Source organism: Abrus precatorius, unplaced genomic scaffold (assembly GCF_003935025.1).
Source record: "Abrus precatorius isolate BTA unplaced genomic scaffold, Abrus_2018 Scaffold8, whole genome shotgun sequence".
In the NCBI taxonomy this organism is placed as follows: domain Eukaryota; kingdom Viridiplantae; phylum Streptophyta; class Magnoliopsida; order Fabales; family Fabaceae; genus Abrus; species Abrus precatorius.
In genome coordinates, this window is record NW_020874428.1 from 39,905,776 (window position 1) to 39,928,093 (window position 22,318).

The 22,318-nt window shown below is 33.2% G+C and overlaps 1 protein-coding gene across 2 annotated transcripts; it reads right to left on the bottom strand.

The window, feature by feature from the left end:
* Positions 1–32: 32 nt before the first annotated feature.
* On the bottom strand, positions 33–21,324 carry LOC113846911 (ceramide kinase). Of its 2 annotated transcripts, XM_027475650.1 has the most exons (12): positions 20,956–21,324; positions 18,755–18,913; positions 18,499–18,666; positions 18,304–18,396; positions 17,193–17,285; positions 14,904–15,066; positions 12,977–13,070; positions 11,422–11,571; positions 10,010–10,111; positions 1,788–2,165; positions 661–727; positions 33–589 (listed from the first exon to the last, which is right to left on the bottom strand). In XM_027475650.1, exons 1-12 carry the CDS (start codon positions 21,130–21,132, stop codon positions 452–454), a joined length of 1,782 nt encoding a protein of 593 aa, XP_027331451.1. In that variant the 5' UTR covers positions 21,133–21,324; the 3' UTR covers positions 33–451. The 2 variants fall into 2 exon arrangements, with proteins under 2 accessions (XP_027331451.1, XP_027331452.1); XM_027475651.1 differs by lacking the exon at positions 18,304–18,396.
* Positions 21,325–22,318: the final 994 nt, after the last annotated feature.

Below are 22,318 nucleotides of genomic sequence, written 5' to 3' on the forward strand. Positions count from 1 at the left end.
GCATCCATGGCATAGTTAATGACTTCGCTACATATATAAAACAACCGCAACATCTATAAAAGACCACATCCTCTTATTGAACAATGACAGCGTTAAAATAACCTATATTTTATGTCCACAGCATAATGATTCCCGTTATAAATACATATATAATCATGAATCGTAAAACAATAGTACCCGACCCTTTTTCTCCTAGGTGGGATTGGCTATAAAAATCATGAAATTAGTATAAGAAAATTGTAACCAAATGTAACAAAATTTTCCCTCCATGTTTACGAGTCCTAGACATGACTTTAGAGAATAAAAAACTTCCACTTAATGATAGCTAGGCATTGCTATATATATATATATACACACACACACTACACACACACACACTAACTTATTGTACTAAATAAGCTTCATGGTTCCTGTTAATGGCCTTGGCCAAAACAATTTATAGCAAAATCAATTAAACTTCAGGACCAGATGCAAACAAGCATACAAGGCCTCTAAACACTTGAGCTGAAAGTTGATGTGCCTCAAAGATCTCACCATCCACATTCCATACACTCTCTTTGCCCGAAGAAGTAAAAGTAAAAGCAGGGGTCTGCAAATGCTAAATAAAATTAGTAAGTTATCCTTGGGATAAAGTGGTGTTTGGATTAGGGAAAAACTAACCTTATGATGTTCAACAAACTTAAAATTCAAGGGGCTTGCCCCTCTTCTTGTAAGTTGAGTCAGGTGCCTGTATCATTTAGTAAGCAAACAAGGAAGGATCTTTTTACTAAATTTGTATTTGATTCATATGGAACAATGAGTCAAACATACTAAAACACAAACAATTAAATTTGGGTAAGAAATATGAGAAGAGAGATTATAAAATTAAGAAAAAGAAAAGAAAAAAGATTCTACAAAGAAGATCATTAGTGGGATAACACTAATTAATTAGAAAAGCCAGTTCCTTACAAGCCATGACTAAACTTTTTCAGAATGATAGTCCACACAAACTCCTGACTAGTCATATGGCTGTGCAACAAATCATTATTCTACGTTTAAAGGAAGATAGCCAGTGACAGATTTCCAAAGGATGTTTTAAAAAACGGTGTGCTTTACTGAGGGAAAAATGTCCCACCACAAAGCCAGAGGCAAGCCTTTATATCAAATGCTCAATCCAAGTAGTAGAAACTTCAGGGTGTGCTTGATCAAGTAGACAGAAAATAGAGGACAGGTTGAAAATCGAGAGAGATACAAGAGGTTTCAATTTTCACTCTTAGTCATTTGGTTCAGCAATGAAAGAATAGAAGGTGGAAGATCATTTTCTTCCCTATTCTTTGGTAGGAATGGAAGTAGAGAACTGGAAAATAAAATGACCATTTTACTCTTGCACATGCAACCGAGTACAATTACTGTAGAAAGAAAAAAATTCTTCGAATTCAGATTATATAAAAAGTAGGGGTAAAATAGTAGTTCAATTTATGGTAGGCTCAATGTTACTTTCCTAGAATGCAGATGAATCCATGTTATCTTGCACCTAATATTTTTGTTACATCAGGCAATGTAAAGTGATTTTCATTTCAAAATTTCTACCAACACAACTACGAAGACCAATCTATAAGTAAACAAATCCTAATGTCCAAAAGATTGATATGATATTGCATTACCATGTAGGATAATAATTACTTACCAACATAATCTAGATAAAGATTGAATTCATGGTACCACAGAAGAGATGCAAGAATTTCAAGAGAAATTGGCTTTTGATAATTTCACATGGGCAACGACAAAAGAAGACAAGAAGTGTTTACCATAAATAAGATGCATGAGAACAGTCTCTAATCAATATAAGATGAAGGAAACCATCTGACAGGTGTGCATCAGCCACCAATCCATCTGGTGCTTTTTCATTCCTGCAAGAGATTACAGCAGCTCCTACACTAAGAAAGCGTCCTTTGGCTCTTACCCATCTTGCTTCTGAATACAAAGAAGGTGTTGGGCTGCAAACTCCAAAGGATGCATGATTTGGCTTTTCTTTACAAACTTGGCAGTTAATTCGGCAGATACATCTTTCTGATAGATGTGAAGATCTCAATGCCCGTAATAGATTACCCTCACGATTCCTTTTGGATGTTAAATTGGTTTCATCTGATTCAACATCTAGGTACGCTATTTCTGCCTCATATGACCTGAATAATATTCATGCAAAAGAAAGGTCACATTAAATAAGCAAGATGTTAATAATCAATAATTGAAATAACTAACACAACCATTAGTTATGTGTACCAAAAATCTCAATTTGAGTCAAATCAATGCTAGTTAATAGATACAAAATATGATTTCTATGCAAAGAGGCATTACCAATAGCAGGTGAAGCAAGATATCAAGTTAGAAGATAATATTAGTAAAATTGCATAATTAGATGGAGATACCATTATTAAAATGCAGCATGCTGTATTCGGGTGTAGGAGATGTTTAAATCTGATCCTCAAGAAGAGAATCCAACAAATGTTTTGAAAATTGAAACTACACATAATCAACGTGTTGATTACTGTTTTGTCCATTTGTGCATTAAAGTTCGCTAAATCCATGAGATGTGTGTTGTTTTTAGCTTTGTTTTAAGTTTTGTCTTTGTTGTTTGAGGTTTGTATGACTTCCGTCATGTCTTGTGAATTCAGGTCAATTCATTTAAGTTTCTCACCATTGTTTAACTGAGATTATTTGGTGCATTTCCAAAGTGCAACTCCAACAAGGGACTTCTAGATATAAGAAAATAAGGTGCTAATATATTCAAGCAAACTAGAACTTGGGTCTATTAAGGAGGAAATCTTGGCCAATCTTGAAGGAGAGTTCTTAACTCATTTTGTCTTCACATTTCTAATCTTCATCCTTATTCTTATCCTTTTAATTACTTATCATTGTATTTATCTAAATCCTTATATTTTGGAATAATTCTACAAAAACGATTTGATCTTGATTTGAATTTAGGAAAACTACCTCAGACCTTCCTAAGAGAAAAACAAGGTAATAGATGGAAAAGTCAATAAAGATAGGAAATAAAAGATTTGGTAAAGGGTATTTTAGGAAACTTTTGTTCATGAACCTATATCATTAAAACAAACACTACTTTTAATCTTGTTGAAGTCCCATATCATATACCTTTATGGTCAAATAAAAGCTTATAAAAGTTATAATAATCTTCACCTTACAAGCTAGCTTTTGAGGTTAAATTAGGCCTTAGATGAAATTTAAGATGAAATCAAAGTCCATTGTAGATCTAAAATAGGTCATTCTTGATTTAAAAAAATAAACTTGGTCTCATATTTTTTCAGTGCATTTAACTTGGTCCTGCAAATTTTCTAGTGCAATATTAAAAAAAAAAAATTCTACAATTTTCACACTCTGGATATCCAATCTTGAGCGTGCGTGTGTTAAAGTTCCACATCAAATATAGACATGGACAAATAAGAGTTTATAAAAATTAAAACAATCCCCACTTTACGAATTAAATTTTGAGGTTATGCCTTAGCCTAAATTTAAGTCCTAAATTGAAAATAATGTCATTGTGAAAAGATGAGAAGGATCTACAATTTTTATGTTGACCACTTTCCTTAATTTCTTCAGATTCTACAAGTCATTTGAAGTTAATTTGAAGTTAACTTGTAATGGAGAAATGTTGCACTGCTAGTGATACTGCAAGATTATATTATTTTACTTAGGCCTATCTTCAGATAGATTGGGGATCAATTTAAAGATAATGTTGACCAGAGAGAGATTAAAAAATAGAGGCCTTCTAGGCATTCATTCACTTTTCCTCTTGGCATTTTCTTTGTTTGAATTGATGGTTGGACTTCTTTTGATGTTTGTTAAGAAACTTGGGCCTAACTCACTCCTAAAAGTTAGCTCATAAGAGAAAGATTGCCCTAGACCTTATAAAGAGTATTATGGCTCTATTCCTAACCAATGTAGGACATCAACACACCTCCCTCACACCTAGGACTGAACATGTGTGAAATTTGCAGGACTAAACATCTACATAGATGGACCCAACATCTGTGGATAGTCCAACATTCAAACTGAATAGGCTTTAATATCATGTTAAGAAACTTGGGCTTAACTCACTTCCAAAAGCTAGCTCATAAGAGGAGGACTGCCCTAACCCTTATAAGGAGTATTCTAGCTCTATTCCTAACCAACGCGGGATATCTTAACAATATTATTAGACTTGGATAAGTATAATAGATTTCATTTTATTGAGAGAATGACTTGATTTGCTTCTGGGAGAGAAATATATACCTACCAAGATTTATAATCAAGATTAGCACCTGTTTATAATGAACACAATTAAGAATGTTAAATGAGAAGCATCCCTATGTATTGTTTGGTTTATAGGAAGGGAGGTAAGGGAAGAGAGAGGCATTTTAATTGAAGGAATGGACACTTGTTTGGTTCACAAGGGGAGGGAATGTGAAGAGAAATAAACAATTTTACTATTATATGTTTATTATGGTCAAATAAAACTACTAAATTAAGAATAATTTTGTCTGATTAGTTTAAAGGTTTTCTCTTGCTCCAAATCACTCCAATTTTGGAGGGAAGCCAAAATCAAGTGAAGAGGGATTTTAACTTCCTCCCATCTCCTTCCTTCTAAAAATCAAACATGAAAAATTACAAAAAAAAAGCCCTTCCTAGCCCTCCATTTTCCTCTAACCAAAAACTATGGTAGACTGGTAAACTTATAAGAGTTTACTCAAACAAAAATAATATTTAAAAGACCTATGTCCATATCCAAACAAAATGTAATACCATACACAATAAATATTCAACACTCCAACTTCATAATCAAGCAAACTACAATAACAAAGAATGACAGTACATGTTTGTCATTAACCAACAATCCCAAACGCTTCATATGTTTGGTGAAGACATATGAATGGTCTTATGTTGAGTAAACCGGCATTCTATTCCCTAAACTTATCAGGATGAAGACCTATGAATGATTTTATATTGAGCAAACCCCTATTCTAGTCCCTAAGATTATAAGTGCCAATCACTTGTCTTTGATTTTAAAAAATATTTACTTAGTCCTAATTGCATAAGATATTCATTTTAAACTTTTTCCACTTCATTTTATGTTGTTGGTTGACGTGTGCATTATTTGCATAGTTTTTCTAAATAGATTTGCATTGAATTAGGTTAGGATCATTCGCTTTCATAATATTTTAGTATGTGCATTTCTATTCCCTTTTAGTAAGGATACTTTTTCTTTTTGGGGTAGGTAAGCATGTTCAGCCTGAAAAGATAAGAAAAGAGTAAGAAATTGGCACTCTTTTGAAAGCAATTAGAAGAGGAATTTGAAATTTGTTTGCATCACACCCTGCTTGTGACACGAGTCATGCCTAAGAAGGATGGGGCATATCAAGAATTCCTAAACAAATTGCATCATGGCCTATTTGTAATCTAGGTCACACTGTGACAGGCACCATTGTGCTAAGATAACTGTTGAGAGAGAAAAAAAAAAAACAAGAAAACATAGAATGACTCCATGTGTTGGAATAAACAGCAGAGCTATTTCTATTTATAATAATACTCAATAATTATATAATATTACATGATATTATGTTATCTAAAATCACGTTATCTATGATTACACTATCTACATAATTACCGTATGCCATTAAGCACATTGGTTAGAAATAGAGCCAAAATATTCCTTATAAGAGCTAGAGAAGTCCTCCTCCTATGAGCTACTTCCTAACCCTTATAAGAAGTATTCTTTTTTTTTTTTTTGAGAAAAATTTTGTATCTCAACTACACCACGGGATATATATGTATATTGATAATGAGAATCGTAATCATAGCTACAAAATTAAAGACAAATATACGGTTACCTACCTACCATAATTACATGGATATTATTTCTCTAAATAATATATTTAAATATATTTAACAAATATTATTTCCTTAAATAATATATTTACATATATTTAACACATAAATCATATGATCATTAAAGTTGACAAATTATGAAACAATATCTCCAAATAAGATCTTTTCTCTAATCAAGTGACAATCTATCTCAATATGATTAGTCCTATCATTAAAGACTAGGTTTGAGGTAATATGTAGAGTAGTATAATTATCACAAAATAAGGTCATCTATGTGTCCTCTCCAAACTTCAATTCCTTCAGTAGTTATCTGAGCCATATGAGCACAAAAGTAACTAAGTTATGGCTCAATATTCTACCTCTGCACTTGATTGCACGACAATGCTTTGTTTCCTACTTTTCCAAGAGATCAAGTTGTCACCAATGAAAATATAGTACTCAGAAGTTGATCTTCTATCTATAGGAGCAAGGTGGACTAGGAAGTGTCTACAGTAGGAACAATGAGACAGACCAAGATTTGATCGCAAACATTCAAGTAACTCTCAAGTAAACCATACAAGGCCAATAACATTAAGAATTGCTGGTGTTGCTTGAGTTCCTTGCCATTTTGTCAACAAAAGGTAATAGTTCATTGAAATCATGAAGGAGACCAGATTCCTAACCCAAATAGGTAGTCATGGAATCACCAAGAAGAGAGTGAGTACCAATAATAGTCATGAGGTTGTGACATACCTCATAAAGTGGTGGAGTGTTATTAGTATAAAGAGACTTAGCCTAAGTTCATATAGCTTCACATGTTTCATGGCGTCGCAGAGAAGGATGAAGGATAGCCTTAATAATACAATAAAGTTGGGCATCAATCTTCTTCCAACAAGAGCAATTAGCCTCAACAATAGTGTCAACCTCCGTTGTTAGATGGTCTTCGTAATCTTACCCAACAAACCAAAGACGAATATTTGAAACCAAGCAGTATAATTTTATCATCGACTTCAAGGTAGTTAAAATTGGGATTTCACTTTAAATTGTAAAGAGTGAAAATTGTGAATTGTAAATTGACTCGTAAGATTTTACAAAATTCGTATATATGCAGATAAATTCATATTATGCAAGTAGCACTCACAAATCAAAATTTATTTCATAAGAATTTAATGCATTGACATGAGTAAAAAATAGACCAGAAAAGAAAAGATGCAGGAACAGCAACACTAGACTCGAACTCAGAGCATTAGCACACTGCTGGGTTTAGTTGCTGATGTAGAGCAAGCCTTGAGAGATCATAAACAAGAGTCAAAGGATAAGGAACCCAGTGAGCCTAATACATTTCTAAGCCCAATAACAAGAGTAAGAACCAAAAAAATTAAGGAAGCCCTTCAACAAGCCATAATAATATTATTTGGAGAGGAGCTCAACATGAATCAAGAGAAACCCAAGATGGTGAATTGCATTCAAGAGTTAGAAGAGTGATGGCTTAAAGTATGCAATGAAGGCCCAATGCTTATTTTTGGCATGCACATGCTTTTGTTTTGAAACTTGATTTTTTTTGTAATAATGGGCTAATATGTTAAGTGGTCCAATTCTTTTAAGTTTGTGGCTGAACTAGGAGTGCCAAAACACAGCCATTGAAGGTTATTATTTTAATTAAGTGTGAGTTGAATAATGCCTAGGTGGACCATCCATTGATTGGCTGAATTATTGAGAAAAAGAGTGGTGCTTTTAGTTGCCTATTTCAGTTACAAAATGTTCATTAAGTAAAGCTTAATGAGTGGAGCTTAATGGGACTTTGAATGAACATTATTGCAGTAATAATTTCAGCCACTAACTCATTGCTTAAGAGTGGTTGGCACAAGGTTGTATGAATGATCAATTTAAATGAAAATTCAGCCTTTGCAAACTTAGAGAGTGATTCAAGAACCTAAGTTTATCAAAGGATATTCACTCGCTTTGTGTGCATGCCTAACCTGGTGAAAGAGTGATTCTTTCATTCCATTCCTAATTTCCTCAATTACCACGTAATTGAACCCAAATTCCCCTATTTTTCCAAATTCGAATTTCAACTAGAAAGGAAACCTAAACTTTCTAATTTTTACAAATTTTGCATTCCATCTCCTTAATTATCATCACCACATCATTTTCTTTCCATTTTAGTTCACCCTAATAAGGAAACTCTAATTTTTTCTTTTGATAACTCAATTTTGCATTTTCTCTTTTCAAATTAATTATAATCAATCAAAGACTCAATTACCGTAAATAATTCTTTCCCAATTCTCCCAGAATTTTGAATTTCCCCAAGGTCCAAACCCTAAAGGTCCAATTATTCCCAATTTGCCATTGAGGGACACGTCAATTGCAGACCACGCTGCACACACTAGGACTGTTGAATGTTGACAACAACAGGGTTCAAAGCTGCTAGAGGCAAATTGGATTTGATAGAAAAAAGAGATATGAAAGAGGCGTCAACCACATTAGGGTTCAACAAAAGAGGCTTTTCGAGGAATTATCAAAATCAAAGTGAAATCATAAAATCCCATGATTTGAGGGATTTTACAATTCAAATCAGAATTTTACAAAGATTTTACTCAGCCATGGTTTTACCCACAGTTTAAATTGGTAAGGCTTCCAAAATCATAAAATTGTAGGATTTAACAATTCAAATTGGAATTTTAACTACCTTGATCCACTTGCTCAGTAGAGAGAGGAGCAGTGACGTGGTTGGTAAAGATGGCTGGTTCAACCTTGGGAGGGTCAATAGCAGCCATGGGCAGTGTGAAGAGAGAGAACAAACGTGATCAATGCCGAGAGCATCAAACAAGAAGGAAAACATCAATGAAAGAGCAAATGAACTATAGATCTAGGAAGAGCACACACCAACAATGCCCTCGACATTATAAGCAGCTGGAAAAACAGCCCAACACACTGCCATGCGCAGCAGTAATGATGGTGGAACATTGAAACCACACCTGCTTATGGAGGCATGTGGGAGCTTCGATGAAGGAGGCACCAGTGGTGTTGTGTGGCACAGGATACGACGAACCAGATCCAGTGGTCGAGGATCAGAAAAGTCACAGAAAATGGCAGCTGCCAACGGGAACAATGTTTGAGGAGTAAAAAGGTGTCGGAAAATGACCAGAAACCATGAATGAAAGCTGTTTCTGGAAAAAAAAAATTTATGCCAATGGATAGTGGGCCAATCAGGAATGGAGGGATTAGGAATGCTTCTTGTCAGGCTTTAGATATCAGGTTGAGGAGAGAGAGAAACATGAAGACATAGGATGAATCCATGTGATGAAATACACAATGGAGCTATCTATTTATGATAATCCTCAATAATTACATAAATATTACATGATATTCTGTCATCTAAATCATGCCATCTATGATTACACTATCTACATAGTTACCTTATTTACATTATTCTCAAAAATAACTAAGACAGACTGTTTAACAGCTTGCCCGTGACACAAGTAAGGGTCATGACAGATGCCCAATATGCAATAACTTTCTAATTTCATCAATTTTAATTGATTTTGGGTCTAGGCTGCATAAATATGTATAATGCACAGGCACAACTACCTTGTACTAAATTTCAACTTTTTTTTAGAAGAATAAAGATATTAAGGATTGAACTTTAGAATACTCGGCCATAGAGGCACTAATATTATGTTGAAATTATAGGGGTTTAGGTATTGCAGGAAGAAAATGAGAGTATAGAGATGGAATATTCTGAAATTGGTATTCACTTCATATGATATGACGTGTTAAGACTAATTCCTACTATTTATAATCTATTATATCCTTAATCTTAATCATATAAAAAAAAATTCATGAATAAACCCTAAGAAATAAAATAGCGAAATCAATCCTAAAAGATAATCTAAGATACTCTAAATTACTCTAAGATAGAATCAAGATATTATTGAATACTTTTGTATATTCAAACAGCAGGAGAACCTTGGAGAGAAACAATGTATGTGTTATGAAAACAGCATCACTAGATAACAGTCCAAAACTGAGAAAGCATTTGCATAGCATAGTCCACCATGTAAAGGAATAAGAGACGTGTAACAGGAGAGAAGTGTGGAATTCAAGAAAAGACATTTATAATTGAGATGATCAAAGCACAATATCACATCAACTTAAGGATTACCTGTGCCTTAAAAATACCATTGTTCCAGCATAATCATAACGTGTGGGACCCATCCAACGATACTTCTCACTTTCTGTGATGACATCACCATAAAATCCATACCTGAGGTCATTAATAGAGTATAAGATTATTAAAGAAATCTTCTTAATAATTAAGTTATGTAGGATGACTCTGCCAGTATGTCTCACAGTGTATAAATTGGAGTTAGAGTTTCTTGATGGGTCACAAAAATCTCAACTATGATAGGCTTGCATGTACATGCTAAAAGGCAGCAAAACCTTACATTTACATTTCCATCCATAGCCTTAAATGTTTAGCAAAGTGAGTACACAAATGACGTGCATTTAAAGATGTGCTTATATTATAGTTTCAGAAATTTTCTCCACTCTATTCTAGTCACAGCTAATAATCATGTTTAAGTGAATCTGACACCAAGAGTATATTTATAAAATAATAAATTTGTTAAGATGACAAATAGATTTGAGGATTAAAGATCCTCCTATAGAAAGAAAATTCAGAATCAAAAGAAAAAAATCAAGAGTTAAGGTATCCAATCCTAAACATCTATAAAATGGGAAACCCCCCTAAGAGAAACTCAAGCTTATGCCGAGTAGAACCGTACAGGTCAAACGCATAATCATAATCCATGGAAGCTGCTTACTCATTGAGTTCTCCTTAAAAACATGAGAATTAAGTTCCTAATATGTGCTACAAAGCATACACAGCTCCTTACCACAAAATTTTGGCTTCTTTACTTCTACCAAAACCAGAAAAACTAATATTAAAAAACTGGTAAAAGGACCTAATATACTGCCAAACAACAAATTCCATTAAGGAACAGAAACTGAACAGTTTAAAAAATGTGGAGCAGATTCTAAGCTTGCTGCACACATAAAATATACTTCAAGTGAAATAGCTGTGTGCCTGTGTGATTACAAACCTGCAACATATCATTGGTGTTTACTCTATCAAGCACCGCTATCTAAATAAACAATTTTACCTTAGAGGCAGCTTAGGACTCTCAAATAGGTTTATTAATATATATTGAAACCCAAAGTACAATTAGCAAGTTGCATTTCTAAAATGTTCAAGAATCAGACCATCAAAAAGCCTATCAGTTTAATTTCCTGAACTGCCATATAACATTTAATTGTGAATAGTTTATAGCCTATGACAGTTGAACATTTGTTTTCTCTAGTTGTCCAAAGCATGTCTTTTAGTCCAACAGAAAGAGATAAAATTCTTCCAGCTGGCAATATTTTTCTTTAACAGAAAATAAATAGTGAAAATAAAAGCACCATAGCAAAATCCTTTGGTGAACCACCAATAGCACCAACTACAAGGAGCTGATGATATTAAAGACTACATAATTTGTTTTCAACATGTAATATAACAGGACAGATAGAAATTACCCTGAAAAGGAAGCTGCATAACGCACATTAGGTTCAACCTCTGATCTAGGAGTTCTTTTCCACCGTACAACTTGAGCTATGTCAAGGTGCACCCTTTTACCAAAGACAATTTGCAATGCTGAAGTTATAGGATCTCGAGCCCCAGTTGTACTACAAAACAAAGAGAGTTGTATTCAGAATTTCACATAACCCATGTGAATTGTATCAGAAAACTATAATACATTGCCAAATATTGGCTACACAAATTTAAATATCATGTAATTTGCTAAAGTATGTATTATAATACCTACAAAAGAAATCTAGAACATCTTTAGTGCATCTTAGAATATTTTAGAATACCTTAAAAGGTCTTTAGAATATAGAGGACTAAATCAGTTATCTAATTAGGGAAGTAATCTAATTAAGATGTAAAATTATTTCTTATTTTTATCATTTTTTTTATTACCTCCTCTAAATAGGGTTAGTAGTCCTATTCTATTGATAGATTTAGGCTTGTGTTGGTAATAATACACTAGTTCTGAAAACTGGACCGGACCAGTCCAACTGGGAACCATCCTATGACTAGTTCAGTTGACCATTTATGAAGATAAAATATGATTTTTGTTATTAATATGTAATAAAATTAATTGATATGAATTTAAATATTAATTTTTATTAAATATATCATATAAATAATAAATTAAAATGTTGTTAAAGGATATATTTTGATTAACCAGATTTTTGAAATTTTGATTTTTGACTGAGTTCAATTGCATCGTGTGATCCATATAGGCAACCTCACCTCCTAGGATAAGGCTTGATTGTTGTATATTATATAAATTTTAAAAAAATTATATATATATATAATTATCATTGGTTTGACCAAGGTTTAACTGCAATTGAACCAATAAACCAGTACCTTCACCGGTTCAATAACAGGTCCAGTTTTAAAAACATTGACTATTACAACACCATATCAATCTAATATCACTATTCAGATCCTTTCTTTCCTCATTCCCAATCTAAACCTTATAATTCAACAGTGCAACTCTATAGATAAATCATTGCATAAATCAATATGTTTTAACAGGCAAACACGCAATCTATGCGCCATAAAGAAACAGTATCGTGATGGGCATTTTTATTCATTGGCAAACCAGGAAAAAAAGTGTTGTTGGAAACGTATATAATTAGGTTAATTTAATGTTTATACTCAATGTATGTAGTGAGTAGTCAATCCTTAGATTTGGTTACTGTAATTAGGCCTCTTTGATTTTGACAATATCTGGTATGTTTTATATATATATTCAGCTACTTGTTTGTGATTGAGTTGTGACACTAAATGTCTGCATCCCTCTGTTAAAAATATAATTATAACTATGAATTGTAATTTATGCAGAACAGGGCAGAAAAATATTCGATAGAAAGTATTGCAGAATGCCAGAAATGGTTTGGTTTTTATCAGGAAAAATAAAACAGATTATAGAGAACAAATACAGTTTTTTAAAATTGATTTTAGATATGAAACATTAATCATCTCTTGTGCAGAATTGCAAGTAGGAAGGAAAAGACTTACCACATGACAATGGCATCAGTTGAACCTGCAGGAATGATCCCAAATCTAAACCATTCATTTGGAACAGGAAACTCAGCAGCCTTATCTTCTGAATCTTCAAAAGCCACATAATAATCAAGCATTAATTTGTTATTTTTTATTTTTTATTTTTCCTTTTTTCTATTAAGAGTGGAAAATTTTAATATTAAATTCAAATAGAAGCAAAATATATATATATATATATATACACACAAAAAAAAAAAAAACATAATCTCATGATTATGAAGATTAGAAGATGTAAAAAAATTGGTGCAAAATGGGCTAGGGAATGGGTTGCACATGATGAGGACATAGGAGGTGGCATGACCAAGGCAGACAACATGGAATACATACAACTTACAAGGCCTCTAGGACTAGGAGGCTCAATGACAAGGGCAAAAGCTAAGAAGGTAAAGCGGCTCTAGATTACTTAGTGGTCACTTTATTTGAGACAGACCGAAGTCTGGAGCAAAAAGAGCCCAAAATGGTGTATTTGATTCAGATTGAAGACCTTGAGGAATAAGCCTTGCTGGATGCACCGATTGGGCATAAGTTGATGTCCAAATTGTTGAGGGATTAAGAGCATGAAGGTTGCATCCCACTTGACCCAAATTCTTCACTTAGTTTTCTTTGTTCTTACAACTAGACAATTAATGTAATAAGGCTGATTGGGCTGTTTCTGTTTGCACACATACTCGCCAAATTATTCTACTTAATTTTATTATTTTTAGTTGGGCCGATTAGAATTTTTTATTTGGGTTATACTAAGTTTAGGTCCAAACAATTTGTAAGGCCGTTGTTCACTATAAAAGCCACGCCCCAAGCTTTTAGAAAGAGGAATTCAGATAACAACTCTAGCCATTGTTTGAGACTAGTTCTCTTAGGTTTTTCTGAGAATCTCTGAACTTATCAAGGTCGCTTATCCTTATGGCTTTCATAGGCTTATCAATCCATGGATTGTGGCACCTTCCCATTCTATTTCTTTGTTTAATTCCATTCCCAATTTCAATTGAATCAAAGTATCAAACCCCATCCCTCAAATCCCTATTTTTTGTTTTAATTAACCTTTGATCATATCTCGCAAAACATTTTTCAGTGTTTCTTGAGCCTATCCTGCATTTCAGAAAGATTTCTTTCACCTTGTTTTGGTATCACTCAATTCTAAGGTGTATAATGTGAGATATGGGCTTCTAACAAGATGTGTTTTGGGGTACCTAGCGGCTGCACATTCAAATCATGCAAATGGAGGCTTAATTGGGGGATAAATTCCTTTCCTAGTTGATCCAATCATCCACTTCATCCACTTCTCAAGGGGGTTCACATCACCAGATTCACCACACGACTTAACTCACCCAAGTTACAAGTGGGACACAAGTTTTGTTCAGCATACATGCCTAAGAATAATATAAAATAAAATGGCATTGGTTGCAAAACTAACACTTCACGGTAGTCACTAAAGTATGGAAAAACTGACATTTACTGCTCGAAATGATACAATGCAATTAATGAAGTGTTGGGATGACAATTGTAATTAACGCAGCATTAGAAACACTAGGGAGTCAATGTAGCATTGGAAATATCAAGAGCTGATGTAACATTGCAAGCATTAGGGTTTTAGAAAATAGCTCAATTCTTCTTCACTGTTTTTGTAAATACAAATTGTATTTATTATTTCCTGCATATAAATACCAGAATGGTGAATTCAAATCAAGCAAGCAATTCACCAATTGCTTTTTTAATTTATCCTCTAGTCTCTTAAACTATTCTCAAGCTTTACAACTCATATCCATTACCATAATTTCAAAGACAACCAATAACCAAGAAAATATATAAATGGATGAGTGAGTGAGTGATCACAAGTTAAAGCATTTTTTTGAAAAGTAATGAAGTACAGATAAACTGAACTCACTCCAATTCAAGATTGTAGCCCCAGATTCATTTGGACCTGAAATTAGAGGAAACTGCTCTTCATATTGAGCTGAAGTCTCATTAGATGGAGTTGGTGGGTAAGGAGCCTTAAGCCTGGGAGAAAGAAACCCATTAAGGATTTCATTGAAAAATCCATCACCACCCTGGAACCACCTCAATTAGAATACAATAATTGAAAAAAAAAAAGAAAACCACTTGAAAGCAACAAGGGAACTTGAAAAGTGATTTAATGGATGCATAAATAAATAAATAAATATATATATATATATATATATATATATATATATATATATATATATATCAAGGTTTGAAACCTTATTGACATAAAGCCTCAAAAACAGATGAAAAGAATGATGAAGGAATTAGTTTCATAACATGAATATGCTTATAACATTCTTGGAAATTGCAATGTTGTGCAAGCATTAGTCACATTACAATAAATATTAAATCAAAATGCCAGTCTTAATTTTGCACATGCTCCTCATATAAAAGAAGACATCTTATGACAGCATCATTTGCAATAAAATATTAGATCAGAGGGCTAAATTTTTCATATTTATTTATGGTTTCATAGATTAGACAACAAACAAGAGAAAGAGGTTTTTCCTTAGATGGATTTTTTTTTTCTTTTTTTTTTTAATCGTAAAGGTGAGGTGAAAACAGAAAAGTGATAGAACTTGATTAGGAGAAAGAAGAAAAGTGATGAAATGAGTAATATTCTCTAGTACAACATTCTGATTATAGAGCCAGAGATGAATTACAGTAGTACTCGATATTCAAGAGACCCTGACCCTCCCCACCCCAATCCTTTCAAATGACAAGATCACACTCCCTCTCAACCTCTCCTCTTATTTACAGGCAATATACCTTAATTCTTCTCTATCTTGACCTAACAAACTAACAGACATTAAAAACCAATTAACTCTCTCAATAACAGATATTAATAGGCAGTTAGGCACCTAACAAAATGCTGTTTCCAACATCAAAGTGGTCATTGTCAGCATAAGGCAACTATAAGTATACTATGTTAGCATGAAACTAGAAAGGTATGCACATCACTGTGCTCTCTAAGAAGCACCCCATTTCACTATCAAAAAACATTGCTTGACAATTTCAACCTTAGAATTGCCCTACTTTAATTGCTTTCAAAGTATGAATGTGTTAGCAAGCCCACCACTAGACCCATATATTTAAGGTGTATCAAAGGAGGCTGGAGACAAATTCATAGACCTCCAATAACTAGAGTCTATAGAAGGAGAAATAGGACTCATAACAGACCTTAAGGGTCTTAACACGTAACAAAATAATGGAATCTGTTAGTAGTTAGTATAAATAGGAGAGAGGAACCAGAAGGGGGATACTTTTGAGACTAAACAGTTTGGAGAATTGAGAGTCCAGGTCTCTCAAACACCTGGTTGTTACCCGTATTCTTTCTACCATGAATCCCTGACTAGTAGGATATCATACTGGTATCTGCTGGGAAAAATTAGGGTTTAGTGATCAATACAGTCTTTCCTTCTATTTTTCTGATCTAGTTCTATCAACTAGTATTAGAACCTTCCTCCGTGTCTCTCAGGTGCAAACAAATAGTCTGGGTGGTGATGTTGACGTTGAGTGTGCTAGTGTTTGCCAGAGACTAATCATTAGTCAAAGGACTAGTGCACAGTCAGCCCATGTGAGCATCAAGACTATAGAGTGCGGCAGGATGTTAGGATCCAATCGCAATATATGGGACTTAAGTCCCACATTAGAAGTATGTGATTTCAGTGTAGGGTTCATAAGGCCTTGGGCTCTCCCATTACAATGGCTGGGTTTTGTAGTGTGGTTCTCCCAAGGTTCTTATCACAAAAATAGAAAATAAGACCCACAGAAGTCATGAATGGAATGTGGAAGGACAAGAAAGGAGTTGACCAGTTAGTGGAAGCACAAAATAACCTATTGTATACAAGGAAGAGAATTTGGGAAGGAAGGAAAAGATGCAGTCAGTTAGAAGGACACAAAAAGAGATGAGGGAGAGGAGGAAGAGGGGCATATATTGGGATAAGGTGGGAGAGAACCAGACCTCTTGAATTGTTTGGGATATTCTTTACTTTGTGTATGTTCTGTATAGAGGGGAAGCGAGTATCAACAATCAAGTATTTCTGTACAAACCTACCACTATGGATATCATACCAACTATTATCAGCATCAAAATTTCAATATAATACAGTATTCTGCAATTTCTGCTCCAGTTCTATCAGAATGTTTAAGAAGGGAGTAAAGTTCTTACAACAGCTACAACACCATCATATGAGTTAAGCTCCGTACTTGTTATAGATGACATCACATCAAATGCCTGTCCAGCTCTCTCTGTCACAATCACCTGGTGAAGAAAAGCCAAATTATTACCAGCATACTGATCACACCCTTGTTTGATTATCCGCTACCACTTAATATTATGATAAAGCTAAGTTCTGTTCCTCTAATTTGTAGTATTGGAGCAGACAAAAGCTTCAGTTGTGATGTGAATAGGTTTATGCTAATCGCAAATGATATTAAAGTAAGGCAGTAACTAAGCTGAGCCAAGTTAAAAGCTAATCAGCTCAAGCTAATTCAATCAAAATATATCAATCTTGACCAAGAGCTCAAAAATAAGCTATCAGTCTTTCTTGCGCTAAAACAGACAAAGCTCAAGTTAGTCAAGCTCATTAGCAAAATCAAATGTGCACAAAATAGCTAATTACTTCTTACTCACCTCTCCTCCAAAATATTAATACATATTTTCATCAAATAATTATTTTAGTTAATTTATCAACAAAATCATGTCACTTTTGCTATTTCTATTCTTAATTCTTAAATATACACAACAACTTGGCCTCTAGTTAATCAAGCATCTAAATTGAGCATGATCTCGATTAGTATCTACCATGTGTGTTTTAAACATTTATAAAATGCAATTATAACTCAAACTTTTAATAACACAAGTTCAAATAGCTCATTAGTGATTTTATTTATTAATGGAAATAGTCATAAGCAGTAGGATTGATTAGCCAAGACAAGTACAACAAAAGAACTATATATTATTCTAAAAGGAATAGAAAAATTAGAATATTCATCTGTATAAACTTCAGAAAGTAGGAAAAAGATGATAATGTATCGAACTCCACAAGTTAACCCACAAAAATAATGGAAATAGAGTTATTTCTGTTTTAACTTCCTACCACAGTCCAGAAATAAGATTTTAAAAGCTATTCAACAAGGAGTTGATGTTTATTTGAAGACTAGGTATGAACTTCTTCACCAAAATACAGTGGTTAGGACTTGAGCATACATAAACATAACAATGAAAGTATATTAGTAGCTATCCATTTAGGCAATCACTAGGGATGCTAAAATTTCACCTTTGTTTCTACTTTAGCACGAGAAAATATAGGAGCCACAGCTTCCCAGGTACTACAGCCATTACCTTTCCCACTCCTTGGATGAACAAAAACCTAGTGAATCAGAAATAATCTCTGGGAAAAGTTCATTTGAATTAATCAATGAAAGTAAATGGCATAACTATAAAGATGGTGTTGACCAATAGAAAAGCGTACCAAAAGATTCCTAGGTCTTCCAACTTCATGTTTCAAGGAAACATTAAGTTGATTTACCCACATCTGACATGTTTGCAAATCTTTATGACCAAAAGTGTATTCAGCCAGGATCCATTGAGAAGGTTGATTCTTGCTCCTTACATAACCATGCACAGTGAAGCGGTACATCTGCATAATTGTAAGAACAATACTACTAAACATTATAAACCTATAAAGGAACTGGATTCCATAACCAAGAATGAGAACAAGCACAAACCTTTAAGTCGTGACCTAAAAGTAGACACTCAGTAGCATGAGGGAGATTTGATATGTGAATCAGACCATGATTGTTTAATTCAACAGCATATATGTCTGAAAGTTTGATCTCGGTAGCAACATTTGAATCATATTTAAAGCCTAAACAAGCTGAAACATCCTGTGCCATTGAACAATTAGGAAAAATAGTATTAGATGAAATCCAAACCTATATTTTCACTTTAGCAATTATCAGTTTAAGAACTACCCCATAGTCTATAATGTTTCATTAAGGCATCTTATTTCAAGTAAATATGAGGGTAAAAGTTAAAACATCAAACATGACAAACAAGCCTTGACAGGGATGAAATTGTGGACGAAAATAAAATACAACAGGATTTCCACCAATTTATATTTGGATAGAAAAAATTATTGGAAAAATCCTTTTCATGGACAAATACAAAACCAGTATTAAGGAAACAAAATCAGGCTCAGGATGCTTATGCACAGAAGAGGATAAAAACTAATCTCATTGCACTTAGATACATCCTTATTATGATTGTTATCCCAAGTTAACTATGTCAACTATTAATAAAATAACAAATATTTAATTTTCCCCAAAAATAAATAAGTGCAAAAAAATGATATGAGAAAAAATTTTAGAAAATTCTCATACTTAGGTGTCCAGGGGAAAATAATGAGAGGAAGCAAAATCCAGTAATTCATTCTAGAATTATAATTCCAAAATGAGATCAAAGTTGATAGAAAGCATGGAGAATTGGTCCCTAATTAGCTCACACAGGGTTGGACTTGGAACAAAGCACATAGAATAACTTCATCAGCCATCATATGGAAGATTTTTTAACCTGTTGGCCTAAATTCATTTGAACAGGCTTATACATGGCTCAAGGGGTGCAATAAACTTCAATGTATCAAGGAAATGCAAACCCTTATCACCACTACATGTATTAGATCATTGAAATGTGAGCTTAAGGTTTGCCTTAACGAATTATTCACAAATAGATCAAACAGAGAAAATTTAACAAAACTAAAAATGCAGGAAATTTTCTGAATTTTATTTGAGCTTGCCACATCTAAATTTAAAAAAAAAAGTGTAAAATTGAAGAAGTGTATAGGAGAGTAAAAACCTCCCCAAGTCTACAAGCAAGTTAACCAAGAAAGATAGCCATAAAGCTTGAGAAGTTTCATATTGAATTTTATTGGCCCTTAGGTGTGGTTTCAAATTCTTCTTTGTGCTAAACAATGTGGAAGTCCTATTTGACTAGAAATTGCATGAAATATATTGTAATAATTTGACTATGGAACTATTTTTTCTGTTCAGTAACAAAGAGTACAGCTGTTTGGTTTTAGTAAAAATCTACATGCAGTCAAATCTAATGTAACGTGATTATAATGTTGTCCTATTTTCTGCAATATATTATATACCAAACTCTGACAGCTATGTTTTAATGAGAATTACATGTTACTGAATCTATTATGGCTTGATATGAATCTTAGTGAGTATGTTGATACTTGATACACAATTCTAGTTGGCTATCTGTGATCACCACTCACACGGAATGTATTCATCCCATCATTTTTGACAGATTAAAGGATTCAGAATGCAGCAGAGAAAAGGGGAATGTATTTTCAAGGTTCTCAGTATTTTCGTGTTTGTTTTAGTTTTGTTCACATTTTATCTTGTCTAAAGAGCTACAAATATTACGATCATAAAAGTGGTTAGAACTATGTATTGTGAGAGAGTATTTTGATATATGCATTGTCAAGAACATGGATGATCCTACACTGACAGTTCTGGAAACTAATTTTGGACGTTGCACTTAGTCTCTCCCTAGTATTATTCTGTTCAATGAAATGACTCCAGCGGTGGTTCCTAAAAGCTTCATGGTATCTTAAACGCAAACTTGTGTTCCTTGAAAACCGCCAACAAATCCCATCCTTACCCATGGATTAGGCTCCTCACTCATGTTCAAGCTTTAACCTCATACATAATGCATCACGAATGCATTTTATCAAACATTTCAACTACATCTGATCAAACACAGTAATAGGCAAATTCAGAGGGAAAAACAATAATCAATTCAATAACCACATGCACACCCTGAACTTGTGGTCAAAACAATCATCCACCAAATTTGACAAAATCACAAGAAAAGCCAGAAATTTTCACAAACATGTCAAAAACATTCAAATGGGACTCACATTATCCAAAGGTTCCACCAATTTCCAAGACAACGCATCTGAATTGAAGGTGAGGGTGACCTCTCCAACATGATCCAACAAAAGGGTCGAGCTCAAAATGGAAGCTTCAGCATCAAAAGGTGCAGCTGGGAGAGGTGTGGTTTCTCCCACAACACAATCGTTTCCTTCTCTCTCCATTCCCAATGGAAGAGTCAAGGAAACGAGATGATATATTTACAAATAAAAAAAGAAAGAAAGAAAAGGTTTTGAAGTTAAGGAGAGATTGAAAGTGCGTGAAAGGTTTCAACTGTCAAGTTTGAAGCGTTTGGAAAGTGCAAGGAAGGTGCAAAGGGAAGTCTTTATTATGGTTTTGGTGGTGTGTTTTTTCGAACACAAACTTGTGGGCAGAACCATTGACTCGATTTAGCCCAAGCCACTGATTGACCACAAAATTTGACCCCCAAAATTGAAGTGAATATTCTCTTACCAAAGATTACCTTGGTAACGTGAATGGTTATTATTCTTTCTTGCAATTTTTTTCTTTTACAAAAAAAAAAGGTATGGTTTTGATACCCTAATGCTAAATGAGCAAATAGATAAATAAAGTTACATATTAATAAAAAAAACAAGCCACTATGATTTTTTTATTGTGTGACACCCCGAAGAAACAAAAGCAAAACCTATTTAGAAAACGTGACTCTAGCTGAGTCAACGAATAGGGTGATTGAACTGCATCAGGAACTTAAGAAAATAAATTAACATATAATCCAAAATTTGCCATGCCATCTGCAGCACAGTTAGCCTTTCTCCACACGTGAGTCCACTGGATCATCTAATCTAGTATATTGTGTTTAGCATTCAATACTATATTTATTAATTTCATTCACCATTTAACCCAAAAAAATACTATATTTACTAAATGAAAAGTATAATCAAGCAAATGGTTAAATAATGTATTCATTAAATATAGTATATTCTAAACAAATTTATTAGATTTAATAATAGATGCATTAAATGTATAACCTTTAATTTTTAAAATTATTAAGATTACAAATTAAAATAAAATATTATAAAAATAAAAACCAAAAAATTTATATTAATTGTTTTGATTTATTATTATTATTGTTGTTATTATTATCATTATTATTATTTATAAAATAGATAACTTTTAAAAATATGTATTTAAAATAATAAAATTTATGTAATGATAATATAATACAGATAAATTAACAAATATAATAACAATTTATTTCTTAGCATGTGTTTGGATAACTATTTATTTAGATTTTTATTCAACAATTTTTTTAAACAATAATTTATGTCATAAATATATTGATAAAATTTATTGGTATAAGTTAAAAATGTCTTATTTTGATAAGTTATA

Excerpts from the sequence above, each read along its gene's own strand:
- LOC113846911 (XM_027475650.1), bottom strand. The coding sequence starts at position 21,132 with ATGGAGAGAGAAGGAAACGATTGTGTTGTGGGAGAAACCACACCTCTC. Across the intron at positions 17,286-18,303 it reads GTGCTAAAGTAGAAACAAAG|GTGATTGTGACAGAGAGAGC; the intron begins GTGAAATTTTAG and ends TTTCTTCACCAG. Across the intron at positions 11,572-12,976 it reads ACTGATGCCATTGTCATGTG|TACAACTGGGGCTCGAGATC; the intron begins GTAAGTCTTTTC and ends TTTGTTTTGTAG.